This window comes from Archocentrus centrarchus, chromosome 24 (assembly GCF_007364275.1).
Source record: "Archocentrus centrarchus isolate MPI-CPG fArcCen1 chromosome 24, fArcCen1, whole genome shotgun sequence".
Taxonomy (NCBI): Eukaryota; Metazoa; Chordata; class Actinopteri; order Cichliformes; family Cichlidae; genus Archocentrus; species Archocentrus centrarchus.
Window position 1 is genome coordinate 18,183,255 of NC_044369.1, and position 20,409 is coordinate 18,203,663.

The following is a 20,409-nucleotide window of genomic DNA, read 5'->3' on the forward strand; positions in this document are numbered from 1 at the left end:
TGAAGTAAACAGTTCAAAAAGGTTTATTGACTTGACAAGCAGTACAGCTGCAGCAGTTGTAGAGAGATTTCAGTTTTCCAGTGGTTCAGAGCGCCCGTTCTGTGCTCCCTCTGAAGTAGAGGGCTTGATTCAGTCCTCTGTGGTAGTAATAAAATATACATTTTTTTAATACATAATTTATAGGATCAAGTTTATAACTTGACTATATTGATAAGAGTGCCATGTACTGCTGTCAGTATCCTGCAGTACATAACCAAGACAAGACAAGTGGTATTGTTAGATCTATGCAACAAAAATGAAGTCCAAGAGTCTGAGAACCAAATGCAAAAGATTGTAGGAGCTGAGTGTAATGGCCATAATGAAAAGCAGTTTGAAGTATCAATAGTGTCACATTAGAGCTTTTACACATATTTGACCAAACTCAATTCAAGAAAATCTACTGGAGACTATGGCCAGAACAATGGAGCTCATGACACAAAGCCACACCATTCCTACACTGCATTAAGGCCCAGGAATGTCAAAATTAGCAGCATATCTCAAAACCCTTAAAAATAAATCAGATTATAACATGAAATTTAATCCATTTTGGATTTGCTTTGCCCCCCCCCCCCCAAAAAAAAATGAGATAGGCGGTGACAGGATGTAGATTAGAGTGCAGCTTTAACAGTTAAAAATGCATGAATGAATGAAAGGGCAGAAGTTTATACTGAAGCATGTTTTTGGAAATTTGAACATAAAGACAAGGACAAAAAATAATTTTATCTGTACAGCAATTAAAGACAAAGTCAGAAGTTTATACCTTAATTCTCAGTTTTCAGAAGACAGCATTTTGATTTTGTCATTATTATTATTAAACCTAAAGTCGTAATACTCCAGCACCTTTCCCACCCCAGTAATAACCTAAACACTGTAGACACAGCAGAGTATATTACATAACTTTTTCCAGTAATCTTAATACAACTTCATGCAGTGATATCAATCTGGTAGCCCACTTTATCTCTCACATTTCAGTAGAAATGCTGACTCATGAGAATAAAGAAGTTCCAGTTAAAGAGAAAAATCCATTATTGAAGCTAAATCAGGGCCTGAGCTAAAGTCATATTGTGGATTCTGTCAATCTGATTACAATCTGTCTACAGAAAAACAAAGTTCAAGTATCACAGCTGATCTTGGTTTTTAAAGTTTTTTTTGTATCATTCTCTCTCTCTCACACACACACACACACACACACACACACACACACACACATACATCGTAAGACTATGCACTCACTGCCCTCCTGTGATTTCAGGACATTCACTTAATCAGTGATACCTGTGGCTATAGGCAGAACAAACATGATGACCAGGTGTGGTCATGGTCAGATACAGAGACGAGCTTCGCCCCCACAGAGATCACGATGAGGGAAGAGTGATGCCTTTGCAAGATGTTTGGAGACCCCAGCTGAGGGAGTAGTACTCGTCTGTCATGGGAGAGGGAGAAATTAAGAATCTGGTGCTGAGAGACATCCTACTGATTTAGTCCAACAGCTCTGCGTTTCTCCACCCCTCTGACCTTTCTTCCTGTCTGTGTGTGGAATCATCACACATCAGGCAACATCTAAAAATGAAAGGAACAAAGAATTTAAGGTGAATGCAGGATAAAAAAATACTTCTTTTTATTTTTTTTTTTAAATATTTCTGTAAACTTGTGAGAGTAATGGAAACAAATTTAAGAGCTGGTGGCTAATCAAAGAGTGAACGCCTTCTGACCTGGTCCCTGCTGGGCTGATAGATCCTCTACTCGGCTCAGAGGTTTTAATAGTCCATTCTCTGAGAAGGCTACTACAGGAGCTCTCTCCTCCTGCTGCTGCTCCTCTCCTTCAGGAGGAGACAACCTGGAATGTGAAGGCAGTACAAGCACCTCTTCAAACTCCCCGTTCTCCCTGGAAAAACAGAGACTAGAAATGAGCAATTTTAAATAGCTTCAGAATTGATAACACCAGAAGCATCATGACTGGTGGATATCATCACTGTTTACTCTACCTCTGGTCAGGATGGCTCAGTGCTGCAGTGCTGGGCTTTGGGGCAGGATCTGGTTGGCTTAAGCTGCCGTTACTATTGTGTGTCAGCATCTCGGTCACTGCAGATGGCGCAGGAGAGGCCGGGCTCACTGATGGTGAAAGAAAATCAATGTGGTGTCAGGAACAACACCATAGGAGCAACTACAGAGGATATCTTTTGCGGACTACCTAAAAGATTCCTACAAATGTGGTTTAAAAAAAAAAAAAAGGTTTAAGTTACCTGCATTTTTTCCATTTCTGACTTTCTGGAGATGAAAAAAAAGAGATAAGAATAGATACTCAAAAGATTATTCAGTTGGATATTTGTTACACTTTTGGCTCCATTTCTCTCCAGTTTTTACCTTTTCTGTTTGGTCTGAACGCCGTGTTCTCTTCATGATCTCCTCAAGACGCTGACGGTTAGAAAAAGGGAAAAATAGTTTAATATGTTCTGTACTTTAGAGATTATGTGTGTGTGTGTGTCTATATATATATATATATATATATATATATATATATATATATATATATATATATATATATATATATATATATATATATATATATATATATATATATATATATATATATATATATATTTTTTTTTTTTTTTAATTTATTTATTTATATATATATATATATATATTAATATATATATATATATATATTAGTGTGAGGTTGTGATACCTTCTTTCTTTCCAGGCGTTCAGCCTCCTCTTTCTGGAAGTGCCTCTCTCTCTCCTGCCTCAGCCGCTCCACCTCCTCTCTCTGTCGAGCCTCTTCCTCCTCTTTCTAATATACACAAATGCATTTCATTTGATTATTAGGTCCTTAAAGTTCCAAATGTGTTCTTGTCTTTGGGTGTGCAGCAGGCAGATCAGAGATACACATAAGATGTCCCTTAACATTAATGCCTGGATCCACCTGGAGCAGCAATAGTGGCACTTGTTTTAAAGAGCATCAAATTCCACATAAGCAGGTTGGAATTGTGGCAGATACATAAGCAGGACTATGGTTCATGCTCCATATATATTGTTCTGCTGGAGGTTTCTTCCTGTTAAAAGGGAGATTTTCCTTCCCACTGTTGCCAAGATGTTGCTCATTTTCTCTGTATTATTGTAGGGTCTTTACCTTACAAAAAAAAAAAAAAAAAAAAAAATGTCTATATTCTCAAACCTGTTTCTGTAGTCTCTCTGCCTCCTCTCTCTCTTTCTGAAGTCTCTCTTCCTCTGCCTTTCTCTCCTCTTCCTCCTCCTTCCTCCTCTTCTCCTCGGCCTGGCGCCGAGCCTCCTCTTCTCTCCTTGCTCTCTCTTCCGCCTTCCGGCGAGCCAACTCCTCCTTCGCTAATCTGGGCAGACGCAAACAAATAACAAAAAGATGCAGATTAAAAGCACACCCCCTCAGTACCACACATTTCCGTACATGCACATGTTGACATACAGCCCAGCCTGTGTACCTTGCCTGCTCCTCTTGTTGCCTACGCTCCTCTTCCTCCCTCTCTTTCTGCTCGCGGGCCAGCCGTCGTTTCTCTGCCAGGATACGACTCGCCTCCTCTGGATCTGTAGTGCCCGCTGAAGGCTTGTGGGCTGGTGGACTGCTTATGCTCTCTAGAAGGCATCATAAAAGTCATACTGACCAGTGTAATAAATTGTAGCTGTGTATTGTTGTACTGTAGCTGTGAAGTTTAGAGATTGATAACTAACCACTGGCTGCTGCGGGTATTGCTGCTGCTTTCTCATTTGAGGTCTTGTTCTGACCCAGTGGCTGAGGTCGAGGCTGAGGAGGGCTGAGGACCTGCTCATCCTCCTCCCCTTGGCCTCTGGTGGGCGTTGAAGAATGCGAACTCTCAGGTGTGATCCTGATAGGACGAAGGTTTCCTGGGTCTTCGGTCCCTGGAGACTTTAGTAACTTGGGGGTTGGGGGGCGCCCCAGTGCCTTCTGCGGAGGTCTGTGTGGAAAGGAAAAATAAGCAAATAGCTAAAAAAAAGAAAAATATAGACCAGAAACAGAAGATGTGCCACATCACATCCTCTGCCATTTTACTAACTAGAACTGCACTAGAACTGCCACTTCTCATAAAGCAGTAAAACTCAATTTCTGATCTGAATAATTCCCATCTATCAAAGGAAATCCTCCTACCTGCCAGGAGAGGGTGCTGTGACTTTACTGTTCTTCTTGGGAGGGGAAGAGGAGCGCTTGCTTGGGGGCAATGTCAGAACAGGAGCAAGTGGAAGTGTCAGGTTGCTCCATGACTTCCTGACATTGTCACGGTCTTTTTGCCGCTGTTGATTCAGGAGATATGGTGCAACAAAAAGATAGGATGCATTAGTCAAAACAGGCAGTCGCCTACCCCCCCATCAAATAAGGACCCAGGTAAGAAAGCAGCACAATACCACCAAAACAGCTCTTCAAGAAAAATGTCTTTAGAAATATAAAAAGGTAATCAGATGGTTCAGAAGGTGCCCAGACACAGTAGCAGACAGTAGCAGCACAATGTGATCAGTAACAGGATTAGACTCAGATAAACATCTGGCACCAAGCCCTGAAACTAAAAACTAACAGGTCCCAAAATGAAAAATAATCTCTTTAATTCAGAAAAAAATAACCCTCACATTGCATCCATTATCTGCTGTTTGTACTTTCTATATTCTTACTGACCTTGTATGAATGGTACACCAGCGATTTTCTGGAGTTGCTGAGGGTTATCAGTTCACATGTACACTGATAGGTTAGTGTGTGTGGGATGTACAGAATAGAAGGTGCCTTCTTTCTAAGACCTTAATGGCATAATAAGCTGTCACCAAGCAGATGGACAGCGGCTGCAAGTGTGTAAAGACAGATACTCTGATCTATTGTTTATAGTCTGACTGATCTGAAACATCATAAATTTTGAAAATTATGAAGTAGAAGAAGAGAACTTAAAATAAAATAAAAAAAAAGTAAATTGCTCATGCTATTGAGTGCAATAAAACAACTGAAATCTTTAAAGCAAAAATTGTCACCCCTGAAGAACTTCAATTAAGAAGAAGTCTGTTAACTAACCAATACTTTCACTGATATTTCAGACAGTAATCAGAGGTTTTTTTTGTTCAAATATTTTCTGGACATTTTGTCAAGTTCTGATGAAATCTACCTGTATTGTTCCAGTTGTCCTCCTACGTGGGGTGTTGGAAGACGAGGAAGCCGTGTCCCTGCTGAGGCTCCTCTCCTGGCTGCGACAGTGAGGCAGTGGCTGTGCCTGCAGGGCCTTGAAGGACATTGAGCCCATGGGGTGGCAGGACACTGAGCGAGGACACACAGGCATGGCTAGGATGATGTTCAAGGTGGGAGTTTAGAGTGTTTTTGAAGAAGGTATTGATCGGGGTAGCGTGAGAATTGGTGGGACACCAGTCAAGGTTTGATCAAATGGATCACGGAGGAAAAAGATCAGGAAACAAAAGGTGGGAATGAGAAGGAAGTCAGATAAATGACAAAAGAAAAGCCATGGGTTTGGAGAAGCCAGTACAGGATTGAGAGGAATGAGGAGAATGTGTTCGGTAGGAACAGAGAAGAAGAGAAAGAAAGCGTTAGTGCTACTAATTGAAAATGCAAACAGCTCTGAATGTACTGCAACCATCACTTGGCACTGTCTGACAAAGAATGTCTATCAAATAGACAAGGATTTAGCTGGCTGATCAGGGTTAGAAAAAACAAAACACAAAAAAGCAATTATGTTTAAAAACTTACAAACAATATGCAATTTTTAATATTATCCTTACAGACATCTAGATTAGTAAAGGTTTGGCAAAACATTATTTGCTCTAAAGAGTCCCAGTGCTGGAAGCATTTCTACTTTGTCACCCAGTCAGAACAACCTGATAATCACCCATTAGACCCAACACTACACAAAGCAAGCAAGCACACAGAACAACATCTAAATACATCTAAGAAATGCTCTTCACCAACTGCAGATGAATTTATAAAAGAGGGCAGAATAGAAAAAGGCAAGATTTGCTGTATAAGTGTGGCCAGTGAGAGGATATAGCCAAAAGCCAAATGGGCAACATCAATATCAGAGGCAGTTCACTTAGCAGTTATTGGCTTCCCTTAATATAAACAATGATGCAACACACAAATATGATCTAAAAATCACTGCTGCTGTGATAACAACAGAGGAAGATAAGGCATGGCATCAATAGAGGAATATTTCCTGAACAGATCACTTGTTTGGGGGGGGGGGGGGGGGGGGGGGGGGGGGGGGGGGGGGGGGGGGGGGGGGGGGGGGGGGGGGGGGGGGGGGGTGCATGTGTGTGTGTGTCTGTGTGACCTTTGGGTGCCTGATACATGCTGTTAAGGGAAGTTTCAGACAGTGTAATGCTTTAAGTCCAGGCAAATCTGATTACCATCCAAAACTGCTTGGGTCAAGAGACCAAAATATAAACAGTATATATACTTAGAGAACTAGAGTCAGTGATTTATATTTGTGTAAACCTCACTTCACACTTGGTATCTCTTGACCAAAGAGGCAGAGGGGCTTTTTTTTTTAAATTTAATAAGTGTTGTGTGTTACCTGATTGCTCTCCTGACAGACTCACTGCACTGCGGCTGCGGGCCAGGTAGGAGTGTGTTGGCTGCTGCAGGCGGTTCACCACATTGCTCTCCCATGGCGTCAGTGGAAGCCGGCGCAGTCCTGAACACACGCATGTAACATGTGAGGTTTGATAACAGCTACGAACAACTATAACCACCCACTTACTGCCCCAAGCAGCCACTCAAAGCAGATAAATTATGCTTAATTACTGCATTTGATGCCCATTTCTAACACTGCAAAGTATTGCAGGTTAGAAATAAAGTGAATTTATAACCATGCATAGAGTGCCATGTCACACCTACACCTGCATGCACCAGTTTAATTATGAGAGAAAGCAAACACCCTGGAACGGAGAGCAAACAAAAGGGCAAAGACACGGAGGGAGAGGCATTTAAATAAAGAGTGCAGGAATAAGAGGACCTATAAACACATTTGCATTTTAAGAAAATGATTTGAGAAATCATTCAAGCATAAAGCTTTCAGTTTACCTCAGGTACCTCTGAGAGAATATGGCTCTTTTAAATAATTAATCTCCATGGCAACCTGATAAGTAAGCCGCTTCAAGGAGATCCAGCACAGTATTAAGCAAAACATGCAGTGCTTTCCAGGTGTCAGCGTGCAGGTCAAAGATTCAACTGGGCTGAAAACTGTACTAAACATGAGTTTTTAAATTGATATCACTTCATATTCAATTTGTGTTACACTTCACTGTGTGATGTTTCACAGCATCTTAATGTGCAGCATCTTTCAATAGTGTAATAATAGGGGCAAGAGCACAATAATATTTTTCTGATTAATGTGGGTGCAAATTTTTCAGCCAGGATCAAAACAGCGTACAGTGTTCCCACAAAAACAAAAAGATTATCCTACTGAGGATTAGAGAAAGGGGTCACGCTGGGGTGGGAGGGGGCTGGGAATCTTGATCCCTTGGATGAAATGCACAAATGCCAACACGTGCATGGAGGACTGTGGACATTTGTTTCAATAATCACACTGTATATATGATCGCAAATCAGTTCAGATCGCAATGGTAGGATTTCCGAATCAAAGTTTAGTTTTTCAGAACATTGTTTTAAATGTTCAAAGCTACGTTATAAATTGATGGATTTCTACAAAAATACTGAATTTTTCAGCCCAAGATCTTTTTGCTGCTTTGCAACATAGCTGGTACAGAATAATAAGAGACCAAAAGAATTCCCAGAAGACACCTGTGTTTTTCTGTTGGATGGTCTTTCCCTGATGTAGGCGGGGTTTGGACTGAGCTTTGCTTATGACAGGGGTGGAGGCTGTTCGCATCTGTAAGCCTGTCAGCAGCATACAAACATCAAATGATGCATGACCTGATAATTAAACTTCAACACTGACTGAAGTGAATATTTGAAACTGGAAAATTAGCTTATTGACTTTCCTGATGACATTTTCATGCAAAGATTAATTTAGGTCTCATAACATTAAAAAAAAATAGAACAAGTCAGCAGTTTGTTAGTTTAGCTTTGAATAAAGGCTAGAAAAAAAGCTCTAAGTTTGGTCTAATTTTACTGGTCTCTTTAGTGTTCATGTTAATCAAATAGTTTCTTCAAAAGACCCTGACCATCATCACATGCTGCTTTAATGAAATTCAAGTCCATACTACACTGAAAATGATGAAATCCACATTAGCAAAAGACCTCAATATGACAAGAGCACACCAATGAAATATAAAGAAAAAAGAAGATCACAAACAATCCTATCTTGTATGAGACTCCCGTAATTGATCTTACTCTGTTGTGTCTGTGTAACTGCTCTGTCTTCAAGTGTTGGTTCATTGGATATTTGGGAAACATATTATTTTATTGACTTACAGTTAGTAAGACTGAATAATCTTCATCAAAAAGCAGGTTGTCTGGTTCGATGTCATATTTTATGTGTTTAATCCAAACAATCTTTAACTGCGGTGGTGTTTCTTTTCCATTCTTTAAACTAAGCTCTGTTAACTCTCTGCTGGCTTTAGCTTCATATTAACCACATGAGAATGACATTTTTAGATAGACAGCAGACAATCACTAGTGTATAATGTAATGAATATTGTTGGTGAATATTGTGTGTGTAAGGGTTATATGCATTACCTCGGTCTGGTGAGTGCAGAAGTGTGGCAGAGGAGGAAGAGAGGCGCTTGGTAATGACAGGGTCTGTATGCTTGGATAAATTCATTGTGGACACTGACCGTCTGTCAGCATCTAGGATCAAATAAACATGACAGAAACATATCAGTTATATACTGAATGGGTGAACTTTTAGGAAAGAACAAGGGAAGAAAGAGAGCTGGAGCCAGTAATCTCTCTGAAGGGTTCTCTATTTTGGTTAATTCAGGTTAGACATGAAGAACTACCAACTTTTTGCTAATCAAGGAAAAATATTCAAACACAGATTAGTGCTAAATGGGTCTTATGTCATCTAAAATAAAACTAAAATGGCTTGAGTGAATGATCCTGTGCCTGGGAATATAACTTTATGTCACACTCGAACTGCTACATGCAAGTAAAACAACAAATACTACATGCCGTGCCATTCACACTGGCCTACATGAACACTAATGAGTGAGAGCTAACACAGTGCTGAACAGTTACAGTGCTAAAGCCAGCTTTCTAACGCCAGCCAGCTAACTGACACACTGCTTTCATATTCACATTGGGACGTCATTCCGTATCTGTAGTAGAGACTGAAAGCACTCTGCATGTGCTCCAGTCCAGCAAGGTCGAGTGGATAGAGGAAAGCTGACTCGACAAAACCTGGGCCAGGAGGGGAAAGGACAATGGCAGAGAAACAAAGAGCGCAGAGCAGGTAGAGGGAGAGGGGAGAGCCGAGAGTGAGAGAAGTAAGTCAGAGTTTGAATTTGAGAATAAGGGAGAGAAACGAGAGAGAGGCAGAGAAGGGCGTGAGTACGCAGTAACAACAGAGAGCAGCCGATCTAAAAAGTTCAAATATAAACATGGCAGAACAATACTGACACGCAGAGGCAGGCAGATATATTTATACAAGAGTACCACTGACAGAGATCCATCAGCTGGATGATAGAATAGTATTCATTTTTTAAAAAAGCACCAATGCAGAAGGAAAAAAATATGACTGTACAACTGACTGTGTGTTAACAAACTTTAAGCCTATGGGAGAGTGCTGTGTGTCAGCAGGTACTGTGTAGGGATGATATATGCTAAAGTACCAGCTGGTGTGCAGGGAGTGTTTGTGTGCAGAGTTCCTCCCCAAGACCAGCGGTTGGCCTTCTGCCTGGTTTTCTGGCTCTTCTCCAGCGTCCGGCGCATCACTGCCTCGTGACGAACCTACAGTCACAACAACGAGAACATCAGCGCCAGAAAACAAATAGCTACCCAGTATGCAAAGTACTAGGCTAATTCTCTCTTTATTTCTTCTGAATGAGTACAGTGTTCCACCTGCACCAGAAGTACCAATACATGGTAGATACTTTGGCATTTATTTTCATTCTGTCAAAGAAGCATGGATACTTTCTAGGATGTAGAAATTGGAGTTCACTGGAAGTTCACCTGAAAGTTGAGGTAGGCTGGGTGCCTTGTGGCTCAGTAACAGTTAATAGTATGTAAACCATACTGTGATGTTCAGCAACTGCATCAGTCTCCCTGTTCTCCCACATCAAAAATTCCAGATTTATTATTACCATTTTTGCAAAGTCATCAATGTGTGCTGCTGCAGAACCATGTTACAGGTCTTTGACACATCAGTGTTCTAGTCTATTAAATCAATAACTTAATTAGAGCCCAACGTCAACTCACTGTAAAACAATTAATCACAACCATTTGATAGATGCTAGACATTTTTCAATCAACGGGCTGCTAAAGTTATACGATTTTGCTCTGATTTGTCAGTACACATTTCCCTTTATGAGGAAAGAAGCAGTGAAACATGTGCTGTAGGTTTTTTTTTTTCCAGTGTTCCCTCATATTACCTGGAAGGGTGTGCCAGGGAAAAAAAAAAGGGAAGTAAGTAGCAGGATGAAGGTTAGTCTTTGTGTGTTCATTAGTGTGAAGAGTAAAACACTCAGGATGCATAGCTGTATACGAGGTGAGTATCAGTACCCTGTCCTCCTCCATTTTTTGCCGTCGTTTCTCCTCCACAGCAGCCCGTCTCTTTTCCTCCTTTACCCGCTGCTCCTCCAGCTTTTTCCTTCTCTCCTCCAGGTGTTTCTCATAGTGCTGCCTGGCTCGTTCCTCACGGGCCTGCCACTGGGCCTCCTTGGCAGCTGGTGCATGATGCACGTACATAAACACAATAAACAGTGTGTTTAAAAAAAAAAGTGTAAAAGAAAAAAGAAAACAATCACAAATCACTTGGAAACACAAATGAAAAGGCTTATAGAAGTAATGCGATAGGTCAGCTATGGATCACATGACTAAGCTTTAGCTCTCAACACAAAGCAAACACCTCAGCTTCTCAGCTGGGACCAGAGGTGTGACCAATGCACAACAGAGTAAACAAAAACACAGTTCAGCAATTAAAAACAAATAGGCAATGACTTCCTAAAAATATCTGATGCAGTATGTTGCTCATACTGGCACACACACAAAATAATATCCAAAACACCAGCCTTTCTAAAAGCTGTCCCATGGACTGTCCCATTATGTAACATAGAATCCATGGCAACAGGCTGCCTGGCTTCAACCTAGTCTTTATGTAACAGCCAGAGAAACTGGCACTTCACCACAGCTACCAACCAAGTTCAGTCACAATATGTTGTAGGAAAGACAAAAAAAAAAAAAGAAGACAACTTTCATTCTAGTCTCTGCCAAACACACAAGAACGCTCACCATTCTGTTTCTCATGCTCCTCCCGGCGCTCACGGGCCAGCCTTAGTCTCTCGTCAATTTTGTTGAAGAGCAATGAGTCTGCAGCACAAACAATGGCACAGGAGCATAAATGTTAAACAACTGACAGAGAAAACAATACTATAGAGATATAGTATGAGCTAATGAAATATATGTTCATTTATGTGGGACTCACCTGCTTTGATGGCAGCATTATTACTGGGGCTGTTGCTGGTGGTGGTGCGACTAGGGGTTGGAGTGGGTGTGGGGGTCAGGTGGGAGTGTAGGTCTGCCCAGAGCCAGCAGAGCCGGGGCGGGTGGCTGAAGACACTGTGCCATCTTCCGACTTATACTGGGAGTACGATGCTAAAAAGAAGACAAACTAGTGTCACATACTAAAACAACAAGAGAAGACAGGAAGTGGGAGAAAAAAAAAACAGAACACAAGGTGATATTTGCACATTAGGAAGATCCATTGTTGATAAAGTTCCTAGGGCTCCTCACCCAGCACTGTAATAAATGTTTCCCTACTAAATAAAACATAACAACAGTTCAGCTGAGTACGGTGTCTAGAACAAACTGCTTCTTAAAATAAAAATGGATTTATTCTACCATAGGGTTAGGGCTACTGCCCTGCAATTAACCAGAATATTTTGTTATATGAGACCAAACATGAAAATACTTATTTTCTCCATGTGCTGTCATCATTAGCACGGCACCATCCAAGATATGCTGGATGCAATTGAAAAGTAAAGCTGAAGCAGTTACCTGAATAAACGAGATGTTTTATGGAGATACACATGAGACACAACCAGTATGGAATAAAAGGTCTGCACTCTCAAATGTGGCCATGGAGTTGCAGTGTTTCCACCAAGCTCAGAGCTAGACTATTGATTAATTGCACCGGTGGCTCAGGGTGACTCAGCGCTTTCAGGTCAGCCTTCTGGACGCAGGGCTTTACACTGCAGGAACAGCCACGCTGGGGCAATTAGTTAAGTAGAAACAATATGAGGGTGACACATCAAAAAAGCTTGTTGACAGAGTTCTGAATAAATTTACATTAAGTAGAAAAACTATTGGAGTCCTAAACAGGTTTTCAGCACAGACCTTCCCTGAGCGTGGTGATAAGAGACACGAGTCTCCACAGAGACCAATCTGTCCCACTATCCCAAAATAAATCATTCCCTCTGACTAATGTGACAAACTGAACAAGATGGAGTCTACTTTAAATAACACAGGCAAGACGCACTTTTCTACATGGGTCTCTCTCACTCACTTATTTCTTTTCTTTTTTAGGGATGGCATGGCAGAGGATGGAGGAGCGAAGTACACATTTCATATCCAGTGCTACAGGTGAAAATTTGTGCCTTGCTTAATTTTATAGTTTAGCATTACATTCATAGTAACACTGTAGAATTGATCTACATCCTCCCTTCTTTGCACCAGAGGTGTGACCACAGTTATTTGTGAGAACTTTACAGTACTGTGCAAAAGTCTTGAGCCACCCCCTTATTTCTTGTTCTTAATTGTCTTTTTGTTACCAAGGAGCCAGACTTCCTTGTCATTTTTAAATTGCCCTCAAAGTCTGAAGAAACAACTTAACAGTTTATTCATTTAACAAACAGGAGCCTCAGCATGCGGAAGAACCATACAGAACCACAGTGTGGCACCACCTCCTCACGCTGGTCACACACTGCTGTGGGATACATCCCACTCTTCAGCCAGCAATCATCCAATCCAATAAACGATGCCAAACAAGAGTCAATAGCAGAATAAGCAGTTTGCCATTGGCTGAGGTTTTTCATGGGCACAACCCACATGTTCAGCTCTGCTGCTCAACCCACAAATGCATTTTACTTACAAATGTGGCACCAATTAAGGTGAAATAAACAGATTTTCCAATGGTATAAGATTTATTGCCAAGAAGCATTGTAACAACAAAGAAATAAATTAAAATGCTAAGTTTCATTTCCTCCCCTTTCACTTTATTCCTACTAGGTGGTTTATGATATTCTGTCTTGGAAAAAAGTTTATAAATCTAAACTGTTGATAAATTTAATGTTGTTACCACCCAAACACACTGAATTTTGTTTTATGGTGATTCTCAAAGACCAACAATGCAAGGGCATAGCTGCAGAGAGATTTCATGTCACAGCCTATGGAACATCTACAGAGGTGTGTACACAAACATTCATAGGTCTACCCTGCCTCAGGTGGACTACCATTGGAAGTGGTTTCATAAAGGCTATTGTTATGAGAGGAAAGGCTTGACTGGGCCACATAAAAACAAGTCTGGTCTGTTATATTTCTTTCCTCTGAAAAAATGTTCCTCAACAAAAGATCAGTACATTGAATGATGAGGATAATACGCTGGAGCCAGATATTTAACAAGTCATATGTGAATGGGCTTTTGGGTAAAAAAAAAAAAAAAAAAAGGCATAAATGAGATGAAGTGAACTCTGAATGAGCAGCCGTAAGCCCCTCAACAGGCATTAAAAGAAAGCAAGGAGCTCTTTTCATTTATACACGTTGACTTGAAGTTGGCATTTAGTGATGTAGTGGACGTTTTAATGAGCCAAGCAGATTACTGCACAATAAGCCAGGGGTGACTGGTTTTGCTCTTTGACAATCTATTTTAATTGACAGCTTAAACCACAGCATTCCACTTAATGAGCTGGGAATACTCCAGACTACATAATGAGAAATCCCCTTCCTTAAAAAGTCAAGACAAGAGAAATATAATCATGTTATTTGAAATTACATTACATGTAAAACTGTGATTAGAATAGTAGTAACTTGATTAATAATTGATCAGTTTAATGAACCCCACTCTCACATCAATATTCAAAATAAGGAAAATAGGAAGTAGAAAAGAGGATTTCCTGTTCAAGCATAAAAGAATAAAAAGCACTGAAAATGTGCCATGTACAATGTGGCCCATATTTACACAACTTGCTTTAACTCAATAACACTTTAGCATAATACAATAAGCATTGCACATAAAAGTAGATGAGAACAAATGCTCTGAGTGCATGACTACAATGGCCTAAATTCCTTCAATCCCTATACCCTAAAAAAAGGTGCATGTACAGTTTGGAAGTTTGGACACACTCACCCATTTATATGAATGGGTGAGTTGTGTCCAACTTTGTCCGGTTACTGTATGTTATGTATTATAGTTATACATAGGGGCCTTTTACTTATATAAGTATTCAACTTCCACAGCAGTCCACATTTGCTAACCAGTCTGAATTTCTCTCCATATCTCTGCGTTCATAGATCTTCGCATTGCTTCTCTGTTCAAGACATTTTTGCAGATAACAGTGTCTTATAACAACACAAATCTACTCTGTCTTTTTTTCCCAACTGAAAATGTTACTGAAAAATACTAATGTGTTGGACTTCTACAACTGTATCCTCTTACTGGATCTCACAGACTCATCCATCTGTTGTAGAGGTCATAAATCAACAAACCTCAAACAGCAGCGAGCATATTTGCTTGTGAGCAATACAGAGCAGCTTAACAGCCTTCGCAAACACACCAAAGTCAATTTCATATGAAGCTTAATTCCACCTTCCAATAATAAATGTCTGGCTACAGTCATGTCCAATAGCAGAAGTCTAAAGACTGACCACCTTTTGCTATCCTTTCACAAAAGTTTCTTCCATACTTTCAACCAACTATCAACCAAAAACATGAGAAGCTACACACACTGAAAGGCAGATTAGGACAGGCGTACTGAATATTTTGGTTTCGTTGTTGGCACTTGATTTTGAGCAGTGCATTCAGGAGTATTTGTTTCTGTTCAAATCCACATTAGGTTAACACTCATAATCCTTCTAATGTTTGAAGACCATGTGCAAAAATACATGGTTCATGTGAAGTGACTATAAACGCCTCATATTAAAACTGACAGTTTTTAATGAAGCATTGATCTCAAATGAAATATTCTAGGACACAACCCAAATCAAAGCCATGGTGCTTTTGTAGTTCTGCTCATTCCCCATCCTATGCACTGTACAATATCAGTGGCTTTGTTAGCAAAAGCTTTGACACTGTGACAAACTCCAGCTTAAGTGTTTAAGGTGACCAAAATTACCAAAAAAATCCTTGCAGCCAAGTCCCCATTTCAACTCCTGGCAGACAGGACCTTTACTACAAGTCATTGTTGCTATTTATTTTTCTTTGAATGCTGCTCTGTCTAAATAAAGTAAAAAAAAAAAAAAAAAACTCCTGAGTTCAAAGCACAAGGCTTTACCTGGATTGTGGTTCATAATTCCAAACTGGACCTTGCTGAGCACCTGGCAAGTGTCCCACTCCAACTAGTCGAATTGGAGGACCAAAACCACATTCCTACTTCTTGAAAACATCTTTCATAGAAATGCATGAGTCCATGATGCAGTAAGGGGGTGGCAAAGGAGACAGTCAAAAGAATTCCATCCAAACTCAACTGCTTCCAGAGTAAGAAAGAGTGGGAAGGCAAACGAGACAGAGGGAGAGAGAGAGAGAGAGAGAGAGGTCAGCTGTGGTCGGTGTCACTGCTGCTGAGAAGCCAGTGTGTGAGACAGGTTGTGGCAGCTCTCAACCCCCATCCTTTTGTCCATGTGTATGATGTATATTCGTGTAACAAGAGTATGTGTGTAACAGAGTGAGAAGTGAGAGTGACTGTTTAATCTACCCCTCCCCTCCGTTCTGTTGCTTGTGTATGTATGTGTATGTGCGTGCATGCTCCCCACCCCCAATCTATCTGCATTCATGCCAGTCAGATTAAATGGTCAGAGTTTAGCGATTAATGCGCCGCTGTCCAGGCCAGTGGATAGCAGGAAGGCACACTGTTCGGCTCCTTTCGTTCCCTTCAGCGTGAGAGGATTAGCTGCTGCTAATGCTAAGCTAAACTGTAAGCTCCAACCTACCAGAGGGGAGAAGGGGGGCAGGGACTGGAGTCTTCCTTTATAGCTCTAGGAGAGAAATACAGGCCTGGGCAAACAGGTGCAAGAACACTGGCTTCTGATTTTTAGTACAAAAAGTTGTAGTCATTGCACACTGCAGGTGCAAGCTGCAGCTCAGATGATGGGAGGAAAGTTTGGTGACAACACAAAACTGCTGTCATCCAATACTGAGCATGCATTCAAACTGCTGCCCTCTAAAGAAGTCCTCTTGTTTACTATTAACACAATCAATGGTTAAAAAAAAAATCCACATACTTCTAATAGCTCAAAAAAGTCCATTAATCATTGACGTGCACATGATTAATGAAGACCAACACTGTCCTGAGAAATTATAAGCTGAGGTCAAAGCAGAAGAAACAATCTGACACACAAGCCTGTTTAGTCTAACAGTCTTGTGTTGCGTCAGTTCAACCAACAGCACCCACCATGTGTCTTCCATAATAAAGATAACTGTTAAACAAAAGCAGCCACTTCATAATTTAAGAGTTCACAATCAACTCTGCAGTTTTCTCTCCCTCCATCTAAACATTTATGGTTTCAGGCAGTTCTTAACGCACGTTTGTCCCATGATGGAACTGCACATCTCTAAGCATGAGACTGCAGCATTTCAAAAAGGAAATACAATTATCTAGAATGAGACCAGCTGCGTTTTTGTCTTGTTCCTTACATATAATGTGGCAGATACATGACTTCTAATGTCAGTCTGTAATACTACACTTAAACAAACATCTAGCTTTGTTTGTTCCACTGAAAACATTGGTCACAGCATTATCTCAACATTAAATAATCCATGAAATTACAACTAGCACTATATATGATTTCTGAAGTGTGCTAAAGGGAAACTCTAAAAGGTTGCACATTTATACCTGCTGTAACTGTAATAACATCCTGTCCTGCTGACTGCTCTGCTTACTGATGCATTTAGCTCACAAGCACATGTGAACTGGACTGCACCTCGACTCATCTGCCGTCCTCGTCTTCTGTCAGCTGATTTTCACTCACACAAACTGTGCTTCCTTCATCACACTTGTCAGGCTCCAGTCTCTGGATGGCTGAGCTTTACGGTTTTTACAGGACTTTTACTTTGTGAAAGCAAACTGTGCACACAATCTAACAGCTACTTTCTACAGATTGTTAGGGGGTAGCAACAAGCCTCCTACTCATTCATTCAATATCATTAACCTTGCATGCACATATACTTGCACCACAGTTTTGGGGTCTTTTTTTTTTCCCAGTTTTTTGAAAACTGCTGCTGCGACTCTGGTCCAGTTAAACATCTCCCCTCAGGAGCTTCTCTGTCCCAGATAATGCTCTCACTCTCACTCTCTCTCTCTCACCACACACACACACACCACACACACACAACACACACAACACACACCACACACACACACACACTTTAACATTTTAAACAAGCTCAAACAGCATACAGTACTTAAGTGAGCAAATTTCCTTATGTGGCTCTTATTTTCATCCATACCTCTTTTCCTTCTCTTGCAGCATTTCTCCGTCTCTGTCCCTCCTCCTCCTCAGTGATGGTGAAAAGTGCTGGGATAGCTGAACGGCCTGCCTCCCTTCCTCAGCCTCCACTTTCCATGCAAACACCCGCCTCCACCTCCTCTTTTCCTCTCGTCCTTTACTATCTGGCATCACCTACCCTGTTGCTAACTCTTGAGCTCCAGACTAACTCACCCAACCCCTTCCCATCCCACCCTGTGGTGCTGGGTGAGGATGGGGGGGGGGGGCTAGGTCTGTCCTGGATACCAGAGGATGATGATGGGTGAGGTCACCCCTAAAAGCCACCTTCTCTAAGAAGACGTAGGGTAGCTAACAGCTAGTGCTAACAGCTATTTTTCCTCAGGTTGCACATTGCTGCTCTGTCTTTGAGACAGCATGAAGGAAGAGAGAGGAGGAACATGGGTAAGGAGATGGCAAAAAGGCAGTGGAGATGGAGGAAAGTAAACGTGGTAGACGAGGGAGAGTGGGAGAGCATGAAAGAGACAAACAGAGCAGCTCACTGTGCCAAGACCATACTCCCGGCAATGGCAGAGCCCGGCATAGGGAGAGTAAAATAGAGTGAGACAGTCTGTTGCAGGATGAGCTCTTGTAGTCTGGCTTAGAAAAGACTTAATCCACAAGACTGGCTTGGTCGAAAGCTGTAAGGATTGTGCTTCTTTTGACTCCCGCATTCAAGAGATGCTGCCTCTGCTGTCACTTCTTTTACTGCATTCCTTCTTCTCCTGCTCAGCTCTCTCTTGCTGGGTCTGTTCTATGAATGTAAACTTGTCAGAAGAATCACATCTCACAGACACACGCATGCAGAGGCAGGCCCACACATACACTGTAACTGAGGACAGCGAGGTTTGTTAAAATATTCAGTGCGAATCCAGTGGTGGAAGTTGAGACCGGTGCTGGTAAAGGGTTTCCCTGACAACAGCAGCACATGGACCAGTGACGCAGTGGAAGTGAGCAAGCACAGGACAGCCACACTTTAATGTATTGTACACAGCCACACACACACACACACACAAAACTAGAGATGCACATACCAAATCAAATAATGCAGTACAGGAGCTGCTTCTGTGGAAGGGGTGTGTACAGAGAGCACATGGTATAAAGCCCCACCCCATCATCCATTTAAAGAACCATCAGCTATTTGAGATACCACAGCTGTACAATAAGTAAGAACGCTTTTCATTCATATCTCACTGCAGCTTCACACGGATGCAGAAGCAACAACACGCAGTACATCAAAATTTAACCAAAGTGTATTACTGCAAATGAACTGCAGTAAAAGAAGTTTGCTTCAGTTATGTCATGTCACATATTATGAAACCACAGGGCATATTGGGGGGGGGGGGCACAATGGGGCAGATTCAATGGAAGGAGGGTAAAATAATGGGGCAACAAAGCCATTACAGTTTTTGAAGGCTTGTGGAGTAACATTACAAACACCAGGCTGAACAAGCATTATTATAATCTGTGTATCCTTGAGCCAAACTATACAGAAATTAAAGAAACCAGTGTGATAGCTTGCTCCACCCCGACACTGTGAAAGCAAAGAAACAATCACTAAAGTCACAACCTCTCACCTTCTATAAGGTGCACTTCTACTTGTTCTTTATATTTACATTAAAAAAAAAACATTAAGCATTTCTTAAAAACACAACCAAATCACTACTTTTCCCACAAACATTTACTATATAAAGGAATTCAGGACAAGACCTGCTGGCTCATCTCCTCAGAGAGTGCACGCTTCACAAACACACACATTCATGAAAGAGCAATCTGATCTTTGTCCCTGCAGGACAGAGCAATGCTGTAACCCTACACTCAGACTTTAACCCAATAGGCCAGGATACACACCCTTCTCACACCTACTGTTTTAGACACAAACACAGCAAGAGAATGCACATTTGAATAAGGTGAAATAAAAACGAGCATTTAAATAAAAAGGATTCAATGTTTATTGTTAAGTTTGACTCTAGGAAAAAGAGCTTTAGTCAAGTGTCTTACCTCAGGTTAAAGAAAAGACTGCAGAAGCTCCAAATTTGCAAGTGAGTATTAAAATTTTAGAAATCCACATGGAAGAGCACATGATATTATTTGACAGGATCGAAGCACAAGATGTAAAATAAATGGCCATCATGACTGACATAACATACAATTAAAATACAACAGTTGTGTTTTCTACAAAGTGAATTCAGCAATATTGATGAAATCAAGTAACGGCTAACTTTTTTCCCCACAGTTCACATAATGTGGGAAGGACAGCCAAAGAGAGGGTGGGAGTCCAGCACTGCTATAGGACCAAAGCAACCTAGTCAAGGGACATCCAGATTATTAAATATAATTGAGCAACACCAGGTTTGATTTAGGAAACAGGTAATAATCATTGGAGATGAACAACATCTTACAGTCTCACTTGCTGCTGGGATCAAAGTTGCCGTACCTTTTTATAAATACAAAGTTAACAGAAGGGATAAAAAGCCTGAAAGGAGCACAAAGAAAATTAATTCTGTGAGTCTGTCTCA

At 41.0% G+C, this 20,409-nt stretch overlaps 1 protein-coding gene across 1 annotated transcript; it reads right to left on the bottom strand.

The window, feature by feature from the left end:
- Nucleotides 1-7: 7 nt before the first annotated feature.
- Nucleotides 8-18,025, bottom strand: map7b (microtubule-associated protein 7b). Its single transcript, XM_030721743.1, is given in 24 exon segments — nucleotides 8-1,599; nucleotides 1,752-1,924; nucleotides 2,025-2,151; nucleotides 2,283-2,307; nucleotides 2,404-2,454; nucleotides 2,729-2,833; nucleotides 3,218-3,389; nucleotides 3,498-3,648; nucleotides 3,745-3,989; nucleotides 4,181-4,323; nucleotides 5,175-5,347; nucleotides 6,591-6,710; nucleotides 7,820-7,915; nucleotides 8,717-8,827; nucleotides 9,278-9,379; nucleotides 9,811-9,928; nucleotides 10,700-10,863; nucleotides 11,429-11,506; nucleotides 11,622-11,699; nucleotides 11,702-11,791; nucleotides 17,856-17,876; nucleotides 17,879-17,948; nucleotides 17,950-17,997; nucleotides 17,999-18,025. Coding segments are annotated over 24 exon segments (2,499 nt in total). The 3' UTR covers nucleotides 8-1,588.
- Between the last annotated feature and the right edge of the window lie 2,384 nt (nucleotides 18,026-20,409).